Consider the following 12,681-nt stretch of genomic DNA (forward strand, 5'->3'; position numbering starts at 1 on the left):
TCATCGTTGGAATAATTCGAGAGAAGAGAGAGATCAGCTGTAAGAGCTGAATAAATATTACTTTGAATGAATATTAATTGCTTGAAGTAAGTTTATTCGAAATTTTTAACTAGTCAGTAGTTTTTGTTAATTATGGATTAACGCCCATGGATTAAATCTGGTGAGAAACAATCGCTGGATAATTTGGTATGAAATTAATAATTTGATAATGTTTTTATGGAAGTGGATTGAAGATTGAAGATTAGAAATGAAATGAACAGAAAATGGGTCATCCTAATTTTTGAGAGAAATTAATACAATACTTTTCGCAAAGTTTCTTTTCCTTTCTTTCTTCCCTTTTTTCTTTTGACGGAAAATAAATTACATCACATTTTCCTTTTCCTTTTCCACTTTAATGCTATTGCACTATTTGTTAACGCTATTTGTCTCGTATATTTCTTGGGCCAAATCCTGTTAATTCTTCCTTTTTCGTGTAGCTAAGCTTTCAGCGAAGACCGATCGACTTCGATTCGGGCTATCGAAAGGTCGTATCTCAAGGAAGCCGCAAGGGTCCCGCGTATTCTTCCCTCCCGTCCATTTTTCACTTCCAGAAATACTCAGTTTTGCGTTTCAAATAAGGAACGAGTGTCGCAACGTTAATTCGTATTACTTTCAATTTGAATTTTAAATGGAAGCTCTCTTCTACTACCTTCGTTGTGCTTGCGCGCACAAAAATATCGCGTAAAAAAAAAAAGAAGAAAAGAAAGGAAAAAGAAAAATAACAATTAAATTCGTTACTCGTTTTTTTAAGAATTTCGAAATAGAAATTGAAAAAAATTCGAGGAGGACTTGAAGAAATTTGGAACAACGAATTTGCCAGAATTTCATGGAAACGCGAACTAATTCATCAAGATTTAAGGAAACGCGAATTATTCTGCAAGGATCTCGAGGAATAAATTCATGAGGGTTTGAGATTAATAATTCATCGAAGATTCAACGTGAATGAATTAATTTTCGAGAAAAATCGCGACACAATTTTTCCATTATCGAATATGTTGCGTATGTTACGGAAAAGGCTCGTCAGGTTTATCCACGAAGGGAGCAGAATTGCAATTTTTTAAAACAAGCTAGGATTTGTTGCGTTTCGAATGAATTATTAATTCTACGCAAGCGTGCGTTGCAATCTCTGATTTTCAGTGGGAGTTCGGAACAAGTTTTTGCGAGTTTACTTTGAAAGTTAAAATGGATAAGGGGAGGAAAAAAAAATTAAAGAAACAAAATAAAGGAAGAAAATCCACGAATTAATTTTATCTTTGAGATTTAAACGCGAGGAAACTTTTTAATTAAATGCGCGATACTAAATTTGAAACAATTTCTCCGACTAAAATTAAAAGAAGGGATAATCGTCATGCTCTATCATTATCTTTCATTCACGAGAAAACAAGTTTCCAAATGCTTATAGAATTAATCAACCGTATACTTTGAATTAATTAAGAACTTGAGAGATCACTTCAAGTTCCTCCTTTACAAATTTACCGTGTAAATAATTCATTAAGTTCAAAATTTATACAAATTTATTCTACAAATATTTTTCTAACTATCTACTTTTTCAACTCCGGGCTGATTTATAGCGCGTGGCAACGTGTTAACTAAACGCTAGAATTACGTTGAAAGAATTAACTTAAAGAACTTGAAAAAATATCAACATTCCTCCTAATATTATTTTAACTTTATTCATCGTTAAATATTTTAATTACAAATTCGATATAATTCTAGCGTCCTAATAAATCAAATAAATTCAATGGAATAACGATTGCAAATTTTTAAAGAAAAGAAAAGAAGAAGGAATCAGGGAGTGTGTCGCTCACCTAAGGAGTACCTGGTGCAATTCTGCGGCGAAAGAGGTGAAGAGGGAGGCCAATGCCAGCACGAGACCCCCGATCACCGCTGTAAGCCTTGTACTTCCTCGACGACACGCGCCAACGACCAAGGGTGCCGATCCACGCGAGACGGCAGCGCTCAAAGCGCCCACCCACGCTGAAACGTTAATTCGGTGGTCAGTTTAAGCCAAACGCGTCAATATTATACTCGTTCCACTCGTTTCCTCTCAAGTGAAATCTCCCGAGTGAAGAACACGTATCTACTCCGCCACGGGTTGGAATTTTTTTTCCAATTTAGAAAAGTGACTCTTCGGATCGAAGAAATATTGCAAGTAAAATTCGTTATTTCTCGCTACGCTTTAAATTTTCTTTATTTTATATATAATGGTCGATGATTATAAAAGTCCAATAAAAAATATTAAAATATTAAATGAGACTCGATCCGAATGTAACAATTGCGAAGACCGATTCGAATTCATCCTTTTAAAAATTTTTAACGTTCTTTTATCGTTCCACGAGAAATGTCATCCTGAAATTTAATGCAATCTCGGTTTCGTTCGAGCCTCCGGATCCCGTTATTACTCATATTTTACGGTTAATTAGAAGGCCGATGAAGCGATTCACGCGGCCAATTCGAGTAATTAAGCGGGGATCTCCGGATTTGTTCACGTTACGCTCTTCTAATTAGTTTGATGAAAAGGGGTGGCGCACTCGCGAGGAAATTCTTTTCCATTATTTTGCGGGACGACCGTTTTATCGGGGGACCAACAATATGTTGAAACGTTAAGAAGGATGAAGGGAGGATATGAGGGATTTTATTGTTTGACGGTTCTATTTATCTAAAAAAAAAAATTACCTCTTTAATTAAAATTTCTTAATATTCGCGTCAATCTTGTTTCCAATTTTCTATAACAAAAAAAAAAAAAAATACGTGAAATTTGAAATATTGGAAGATGCCTCGTGAGATGAGAAAATGCTGGATGGAATTAAAGGAATTTAACGTTAATAATGCATTCAGAAAACAATATTCCTCTTGGCGCAATTCCACGATTTGATTAATTTCATCTAAATAAGGAGATCCAAAATTCTAGCAAGATATTTCTATCAAAATTAATCTACAACATACGATATAAAGTCTACATTCCCTCTGGAAATGATTAAATATAATAATATATCTCACAGTTTGAACGTACATGGAAAATAATATTCCTGTTGACATTCAATTCTTAATTCAATATCTATCAAGGAAGAAAGATTCGATTCGATTCGATTCTCCGATTCGATCAATCAATCTCATTTGAAGAAAAAGATGATCGAAAATTCGAAAAGATTCTCGACGATGTTACGGGGCTGAGAGCAATCTAGATTTTTGCATTATTCATCGAGTGGAACGTGTTCCCTTTGTCCGTTTAAAGTCCCCCCATTTTTCATCCTCCTCGAAGGTTGAACGCAAGAACGTGAAACTTGGACAATAATTTTCGTCGGTATTAAACGGCGCGACGTGTTCTCATCGATTTCTAGTTAGGCGACGAGATATATTAGCGCCGACCTGATAACCGATAAACGGCCGGTCTCGATGAAGTTGGAAAGTTAATGAGCGCCCCCTCACCTTTGTTCCGCCCGCCATTTTGGAGAAATTATCGCCTTGAGTTAGTTATATATCGAGATATAGTGGGAATGGGGGTGAAGCTGTAATTTGCATTTGGAATGGACGCGTATGATGGAAATGTAGAATGTTCATCATATTAAAACGATGTGCAGGGTATTTCTGTTTAATCGTTCTTTGAGGCGCGAAGCGAGGAGAGAACGAAGAGAAATTTTCGTTTAATTAAGAGCTAGAATTCTGATTATTCTATATTCTGTTATTAAATTATACTATTTCGTTTAATAAATATATCTTTCTTGGTATCGGCGAGTAAAATTAATTTTCAATTGCGTCGAATTTAAATGTTTCGAAATTTTATAATCCCGTTTAATCTTTTAATATTACAAAAAGAGGGAAATATCTTGCGAAGGAATTGGAGAGGACAATTTCAAATAATATTCTCGCAAAATTAAGTAGATTTCATCGGATGCAGCGTGAGCAAGATTCGAGGAAACTTATAAGCTGATACAAAGTACTAAACCATTCTTAAACAGGAAGCTTCCCGAAAATGGGGAACGGATTCTGGAATAACTTCCTGAATTATATAGTATTTTTAAGTGATGTATGTAGGTACATAATCCTGGAGCATAATGGTTCTGCGCGTCCTTAATTTTACAGAAATCGGTCTGGAACTGGGTAATCCAGCTCTAGCCAGATGCGCTTCTCCGCGAATTTGCACGTGGCTGCGATAATTTCCATTCCTAGTAGAACGTGAAAAACATTTAATTGGAGATTAATCTCGGACAAAAGAACCGAATTCACAAAGAATAACTAGGTGAAGATCTATAAATTATCTATAATTCCTTTATTTATTTACCTTTTTATAACTCTATACCCATCGAAATTCTCTTTACATCGCTCCTCGTCGAACGCTTAACCACTTCCCGGGCTTCAATTGTGATGTGTTCGAGTTCGATAAGCACGCTCTCGTGTTTTTCCGCTCTATTAACCGGTCGATTCTGAAAAATGTTGTCGCAACAGTTTCGACAACCCTATTCATGGGATTAAGCGAAGGGGAACTCGGCGTACGTGACCGATCCACCATTCCTCGACCGGTTGATTAAAAATCTCTAAGATTAGATGCGTTTGCTGTTGTAAAAGGAATCGAACACCTCTTTAAAATTCTCGTAAAAATTCGATAACTGCTACTTCGATTACGATTACTTAAAATTACGTGTCGCTTTGGAAAATTTTCAATTACAAAAATAATAAAAGAATCGGGGGAAAAAATTGTCAAATATTTATAATCAATTCAACGACATTGAACACCTTTTCATTTCTTCTCAAAATATATATCCACGTTTTCGTCAAGAATCGTGAAGAGATCACCCGCGTGTCGTTGAGGATACAAATGAAAACTGCCATTAATGAAATCTTGAATTATTGAAAAGGCAACGCACCATCGACTTATCGATTTGGCACGTGAGATTAAGCTCCGTTAGTCTGTAATGACGATTCGATCATCGACTCGCTCCCTCTCCCTCCTCGAACTTTCCACGAATGAGTAGAAACTCGTGAATCGCTTCTTAACTTCGTCTCAAACTTTCGAATAGATGGGAATTGTGCGCACCGATGATGGTAACGTGCTATTGTCAACGATGAGCGTTTTAACTTAACGAATTGCTGATAATAATTCAGTCGAACTGCATAAAATTAAAGATGGAGCGAAGGTGAAGCTAAACTAGCGTCTAAAAATCGCAGTGGAGGATCAATGTTTAAATTGTCAATTTAATTAATAAATATAACTATCAAAAAGAAACGAGAAATGGACAAGTTTATAATTGAAGAGATTTTAAAAATTCTATATATCTTAAACAACGTTACCTTCATCATTATCGGATAATTCGTAAAGTTCTTCTTTCGAAGCCGGGAACGGAGTTGGAAACGATCGGCTGGAATAGCAGAGCGAAATAAATTTAATCCAATCGTGGTGAGGGATCGTTTTCCTTCCTCAATTTCGGAACGGAGGAATGGAAAGCCGTTAAGTCGACCATAGGACAGAAAAGTTTCGTCAACGAGCGGCCATACCCGGCTGGAACGTGAAATATTGCGGTGATAATTTCGATAAGATTACGCCCGCACTTCCTCCTCGATCCCAAGTTTTCTATTAAAAAGTCGCAGTCCTCATAACTTCCCTACCTGCTGATTTCCAGTTCCTCGAGGCTTCCGGTCGAAATGGCAAAGGGAGAACGCGACGCAATTCCGACTTCCGTTGATGGCGCGGCTTCATAAATCCTTTTAAACTTCGTAATAAATCGGCAAAAATAATTCACGGGAAATTTAAAATATTCCGGATAATTAATTTAAACGTGTGGAACAGATATAATATATTGAATTAAATAAAGGGAATAAAAATTTATAGAGAATAATAAATTGAAGAGAAATTACACTTATTTTGCGATTAATCGAAAAATGTTGAAAATATACGTACTTATTACGATTGATCAACGAATTTAATTTCGTAAAGAAAAAAAAAGTCAAATTGATTTCGAAATAAATTTCGAAAAGGCGTGAAACCCAATAACAATTCTATTCTATTAGAAACGTGATTCGATCTTTTTCTAATCGAATTTCAGAGACACAAGGACTTTCGTAATCCATTTTTTTTCCAAAGGAAAAAGAGAATGCGACGAAAAGCGCGATGGCAAGGAGGGAAAGGAAGGATTTCAGATGATTTACGAGTGGAAAGTCTCTGTGATCCTTTGTTATAGCGAATGACAGTTTTGAAAACTCGTATAGGATGTATTAAACGAATGAGGATAAGACAGGTGGAAATAGTATTCTGTATGCACTCATTAAACTCTTTCCCCCCCTTGGCCTCTCCTCCTCTCTTCGAGAACGTCTCTCGCCTCACTCTTTTTCCTCCCCACAACTTTCTTTCCTCAACTCTCAACTTTTCCTCGCTTCAAGCTTAAGAGGATTCACTCTCCCGTAGATACACGCAGACACTTTACCCTGGACTAGTTACTTGTCCCTATTTTCCACTTTCAAATCCTTATTTTCTCAACATCGCGTTCCTCGCGCACTTCGCTCGACAATTTTTATAAAATTCCTGCAATTTTTCGTGCTTCGAAATTACTTTTATGGACTCTTCAAATCAATCGAACAATTGTAGCAATAAATATTTGTTACATCGTTCGATACTTTTGATTAAAATTTTTCTGATGTCAGAATCTCTTTACAATCCTATCACTTAATCAACGAATGTTCGATGTCATTTGATTATCCGATCTACATATATATATTTCGATATAAAATTTCTCAATCGGGAAAATTCGATCAAATCAAGATCCTTTGAAAGAAGATACCGTTCGAACACGGCACGAAGATATCTGTTTCCGAGATGGAATACGATATCTCGGTTAATCGGCGTAAATATTTTCCATCGATTCCACATCTTGTTTATCGAACACGAAACCGAGGGAGAAGGGGCACGGTTCGAGAAAACCGACGAACGTGATAGAAAAACAAAGAAGGTTTTCGAAAACGCTCGACCGAATTAATTAATCGCGTAACCGAGTAATTAATTCGAACACCGTGTCACACCAAACAATAGATGATGGAATTGACGTTTTCGAGTTTGCTTCGCGGAGGAAGTTGGTCCCAATGAAAAGAAATATCGTTTCGGGATGAAATCAATTGGTTTTTCAACCGATGATAATCGAGGAAAATTAGGTCGATTACGACGAGATACGGAACGATTTCATATTTTCAATTACGAGGCGTGGGCGAAATAGATAATTTTTTAATTACTTATATACAAATTTTCGAATAAAAACAATAAATTTGATTTTTCTTTTCTTATTCAACAGTGTATAATTTATATATCAAGTAATATAAGATTAAACAAGTGGAGTGTATCAGTCATGGTCAGACAACTAATATAGACCATACAATACAGTATAAACCAGGCAAATAATATAAGTTTATGAAACCATTGAACATTAACCTGTTGAAATAATTTATTATCAGCAATTCCTTATATTGGTGATACAATTGTTCTATGAATTTGAGGTGGATTTTCAATTAACAATGCTACCTAAATGTAATTCTTCATTTATTCGCTTTACACTTAACTGGATCATCTAACCCTTTAGGTTCAAACTATAATAATTATAAAATTTCATTCCATCCATATTTTTCAATTAAAGATTTATTAGGATTCTATATTATCTTATTTATCTTTATAATAATTAATTTTCAATATCCATATTATTTAGGAGATCCAGATAATTTTAAAATTGCAAATCCAATAAATACATCAACTCATATTAAACCAGAATGATAATTTTTATTTGCTTATTCAATTTTACGTGCAATTCCAAATAAGCTTGGTTAATTAGTTAAAAATCTTGAATAAACTTACTTCAAGTAATTACTTATTAAAATGCTCAAATTGCATTGCGATTTTACAATATCGAACAATAAATTATTGAAGAAACTTCGACCATTAAATTCTCCCCATCGCTTATCATCGCTTAAAACAAAGTTACCGTAAGAATATTACGGTATGAGACAAGCGAGAATTTTTCTTTTCCCTTCTTCATCCTGCGCGTGACCGAAAACTGGCGTTTCCAAAGCATGCAAATCGCGGAAAAGTTCCAAAGTCACGGCCCAACTTCAAATCCCAAATCCTCCTTTCAACCGTTTAACCTTCCCTTTCTCCTTTCCCGGAAGAATCTTCCCCCGCCACCTCGAAGTGGCGACACAATGAGGGGGAGGAAGGGAGGACATCTCGCTGACGAAGCAGAAACTCGCGAAACCCATCGATTGGGAAACTCTCCAGGCCTCTCGTCCTTTCCTCCAACTTATCCCGATATTCCATCCCAGTTTCTCACTGTAAATCAACCATCATCCACCTCGTCAACCGTATTCCCCGAGGTGGTCTGGCGTCGAAATAAAAGCTGCCGTTTTACGGAGAGAGGGGGAGGGAAAGAGAGAGAGAAAAATAATCGTCGGCAAACAATTCAGCGAGAAGCGTTCGTTCGCGATAATAATCATCCCTTCTGCACCCCCTCCTCCTCCCCACTCTGGCTGGAATGGCTCGAGTCGCCGGCGGAAACAGCCGTAATATTCGGCTCGCATTGTCCGAAAGTTCGAGGAATTTCTTCGCTCCGCAGATACGTGTTTGCCAAGTTTTGGAAACACGTTGGAACGCGTTTGATTTTCGAAAGGTTCGATTGGAATGTTTCGAGTTTATCCGTGAAACGATAAGGGATGGGTAAACGGAGAAACGAAACGATTGTTCTTTTTTTTTCAAGCGATTTCGATGGAAAGTCGACGAGCGGAAAGGTTTGACGATGTGATGTCCGAGGTGATATAAACGAAAGGGGAGAACTGAATGGGATGATTGTTAACGAAGAGGAATGAAAGAAATTTTGAAGAATTTTTCCAACAGCAATGGAATGTTTGGAATATAACATTCGTGATAATTAAAGAGATGTTCGATGAAAGAATCGTGGAATTCTTCGACGAGTTATGAGAGGTATTCGTATCACGTGGTATGGCACGATATAATTCGAATAAAAGATAATGAAAGGATCTATCAACCAATCCAATTGTTAGGAAACGAAGTTTGAATATGAATATTCAAAATTGTTGTAGATATAATAAATATACGGTTTTTCAAAAATTTTCCATAAAATCTATCTTCGTTCGTACGAATATTGCACAGATAGAAATATTTCAAGAAAATTCAACCAGACGGTGAAAACGATGTGCTCCACGAAATCGATTCGTCGTTACAATTTTCCTACACAGCGTTAAAAATGTCACGATTGCTGAATTATTCTCGGCCGATCGAGCCATTGGTTTCTACCTGTTGAAGCTGAAACAAACAATCGGTCAGAAAACGCTTTGTCGTAAACTGGTCGACATATACGCATTTTCGAGAGCAGTTTTTTTTTTTTTTTTTGTAAATCGATCGAATAAATTCGCTCGGATTTCGATCAGATAACGAAAGGTATCTTTTAAAGAAGATTAACGCGATTTTATTACCAAGTTGACGATGAAAGATAAATCGATAGGATTAATTAATAATAATTGTTACGATCCAAATATTTTCTTATTTTTCTAAGAAACCGGAATATGTGTATTGAATGAATTTCGAATATTCCTTTCCCGAATAATTATAATATTCTTGAATGAATAATTGGAAGGGGGATTGAATTAATAAACCGATGGTGAATTAATAATTCAAAACTGAGCGATGAATTGAATTAATAAGTTGCTGGAAACTTGTACGGAATATTGTAAATTTAGTAATTTAGTGGAGCGAGTTCATTTTTCGCAAGGAAGATAAGAAAAAGAGAAAAAAAGGAAATGGAAGAAGGAAGAGTTGGCCGCGAGAGAAAGATGGAAATTTTAGAGATTATCATAATCGAGTTTTAGTTAATTTGTGGAACGGTGTAATTGGGTTAGGGGACCATCGATCATCGTAACTGGGGGTTTACAAAGTGGAAGGTTACGAAGATAATCGAGTTTCAAGAACTCGAACGCAAAGTATATTTGAATTTTACGTATTTAGAAGTATCCGTGATTAAACGATTCTACCAAAGTTGAAAATTATCGTAAAATTCCGCTACTTTTTGAGAAATTCTTCGAGAGACGCAGAGTCTGAGATGCAGATTCGAAAATTATTCTCGATTTTAAATATTAGAAAAGTGGAGTTGAAAGATTCGTTATCACATTCAAACCTTTCGAGATTTACTGCATTTGGAAATTGTTGCGTAACAAGTGTTGCACGTGTTAAAAGTTAAATTCTGGAATATTTGAAAATTATCATATATTTGAGTTTTGAACTCCTCTTTTAACTTCTCTCTCTTTCTCTCTTTCTATTTAACTCTCTCAATGATAAAATAATAATTTTTATTCCCTTCTATCTCGTCTAATAATAATAATAATTAAAATTACAAAGTATATAAATAAGGCCAACGATCAAACGATTCGCGAATAAAATTTACTCGATATTTTCCATTTAATTAATGATCCATCGGTCTCAAATTTCCAATTTAGTCGCACTCGTATTTACGCCTTATGCAACACGCCCTCTATTATCCTGTAAAGTTCTCAAAGGAACAAGATTCACTGGCAGCTTCTAGTTTCGTCCAGCAAGTTCGGACGATCGCCGGTGGCTATTGTTTCGTGGTCTGTTGAGATTGCATGGAAATCCAACCTCGAGAGCCCCGTGGTTTGATACTTTAGCAAAGGAATCTTGAAGAGGACACGATAATATCGATGAAAAGGATTTCGGTATTCTCGAAAGCTTGGAAAAACTTTGGATTTTTTTGCGTTATTTCATGTTTGCTTACTTTGGCGTCGATGTAAAATAAAAGATGTTGAAAGAAACTTCAAATCACAAATTTAAAAAAAAAAAATAAAAATTTAAGAACGAAAATTTAACTTAATCAAGTTGGTTGTTGCAAAGAATTATTATATTGAATAGAACGAATCATTTTTATCTTACTTAAGAGTCTCTCTTCCAAGATTAATCGATATTCCTCGTTTAAACAATTTCAATTTTATCCAATAACATGTACCTGGAAAATTGTTCTGGCTAGTCTCCAAGCTTTCAGAGCTACTCTCCACGAGTTCTCGATCTTTATTCGATACTTATACGCCCGAACACGTGTAACTGATTAAATATCTTTAAAACGTATCATTTTTTTTCAAAATCAGATTATTTCTGAAATTCTTATTTTTATCGATTCTTATTAATTCTTATTAAAAAAATTCACATTCCTGCGTTACAATCTTTTCTTCTTCGATCAGTAATATCACCATGCAATATGACACCTTTACCCGGACACGATACAATTTTAACACGATTCTATCTATTTCCTCGTATTTTCCCCTTCGTTTAATGTAACAAATCATGGAAATTAATGGAATCACCTGGAAACGAATCATAAACCGGCACACCGTTCCTGATAACATTCAATCGTCCGGCCACGAATCTTGAACCGCGTGAATTCTAACACGCGTAACTCGTCCAGGCCATAAATTTTAAAACCGTTTCCTCATTGAATTACTCGTGGCGGCCCTGCTCGTTATTACCGCGCCCGCCACTCGCGACAACCCCGTGGAAAACTGGTGTTAATTTGCAATTTAAAAAAAACCCCTCTCTGCCCAGCTCGTGGCGATCCCTAATTTTCACGTTCAAGCGCGCGAGCGTGAAAGTCCTCGCGCCGTGTTTTCTAATTTTTACGACGGCCGCCACTACCTCGCCCTCTTCCAATTTTTGTTCTCCCCTTCCGTTTTTTCCTCGGCTCCTCGCCACTTTGCATATTTTATTATCAATCTCTTTGCCGAGTGGATTTTTATTTTTCGGAGAGGGGAGGGGAAGGGAGTTCGGTTTAATGAAATTAAACCCGCGTTTCATTTTTAATTAAGCGCGAATTTCTCCCTCCCCCGAGAGCGAATCTTTAAGTCTAGTTTGGAAATTAAATTTATCTCAGAATTTATTTATTTACTTATTTATTTATTTATTCCCGGATAGGTTTGTTTTTCGAAATATTTTTGAATATTTTTGTCGAATCGTATGACAAATCGATTTGGTATTTATGATATTTCGAAATTATAGTAAGGGAAAGTCATAGATCGTTTAACGTCGAAATATCCAATATATTTCTCCCCACATTTATCCGCAAGCGATAACTTTATAATTCGTCGAATGATAAATATCCGCGAGTAATTACTTGAAATTTATATCCTGGAATTTATTTGTTAACATTCTCGAGGAACAAATGAAACGTGAAAATGCTCGAAAATGTTAAACGGGGAGAGAGAGAAGGAAAAAAGTAGCGCGTTATAACGAGGTGAAAAATAATCCTGTTCGACGAGATATTGACAATGCTATAACAAGACGTGTATATCAATCACGCGTGTCGTCAAAATATGCGAATATATTTTTATCCGCTCGATACTTCGCTATATATCGAGATTCGAAAATATCGAATTATTATAATTTAAATGCGCAAAGGATTTCATATAAATTCAAATTTCCGAGCCGAGATTGATATTAAAATTCGCGACAGAGGCGATGCTATCCTCGACAAATTAAAGCGGGAGAAGTAGAGCACAAAAAAAAAAAAATAAAAAAAAAACAAAATTTCAATACTTTTTAAACGCTCAAATAATAAAATATTCTTAATTAATATAATGTAAATTAGATGAACG

General features: G+C 35.8%; 1 protein-coding gene across 17 annotated transcripts in view; it reads right to left on the reverse strand.

The window, feature by feature from the left end:
* The window catches only part of LOC107998151 (monocarboxylate transporter 10), a 124,193-nt gene that overhangs the window by 24,653 nt on the left and 86,859 nt on the right, over nucleotides 1-12,681 (reverse strand). For all 17 annotated transcript variants that reach the window (XR_009829158.1, XR_009829151.1, XR_009829152.1 and 14 more), the window contains one exon: nucleotides 1,848-2,016. Coding sequence is in view for 4 of the 17 variants with exons in the window: in XM_062072626.1 (XP_061928610.1) it covers nucleotides 1,848-2,016 (169 nt within the window). In the remaining 13 variants the exon portion in view is untranslated. The remainder of the gene's footprint in view (nucleotides 1-1,847; nucleotides 2,017-12,681) is intronic.

This window comes from Apis cerana, linkage group LG3 (genome assembly GCF_029169275.1).
Source record: "Apis cerana isolate GH-2021 linkage group LG3, AcerK_1.0, whole genome shotgun sequence".
NCBI lineage: Eukaryota > Metazoa > Arthropoda > Insecta > Hymenoptera > Apidae > Apis > Apis cerana.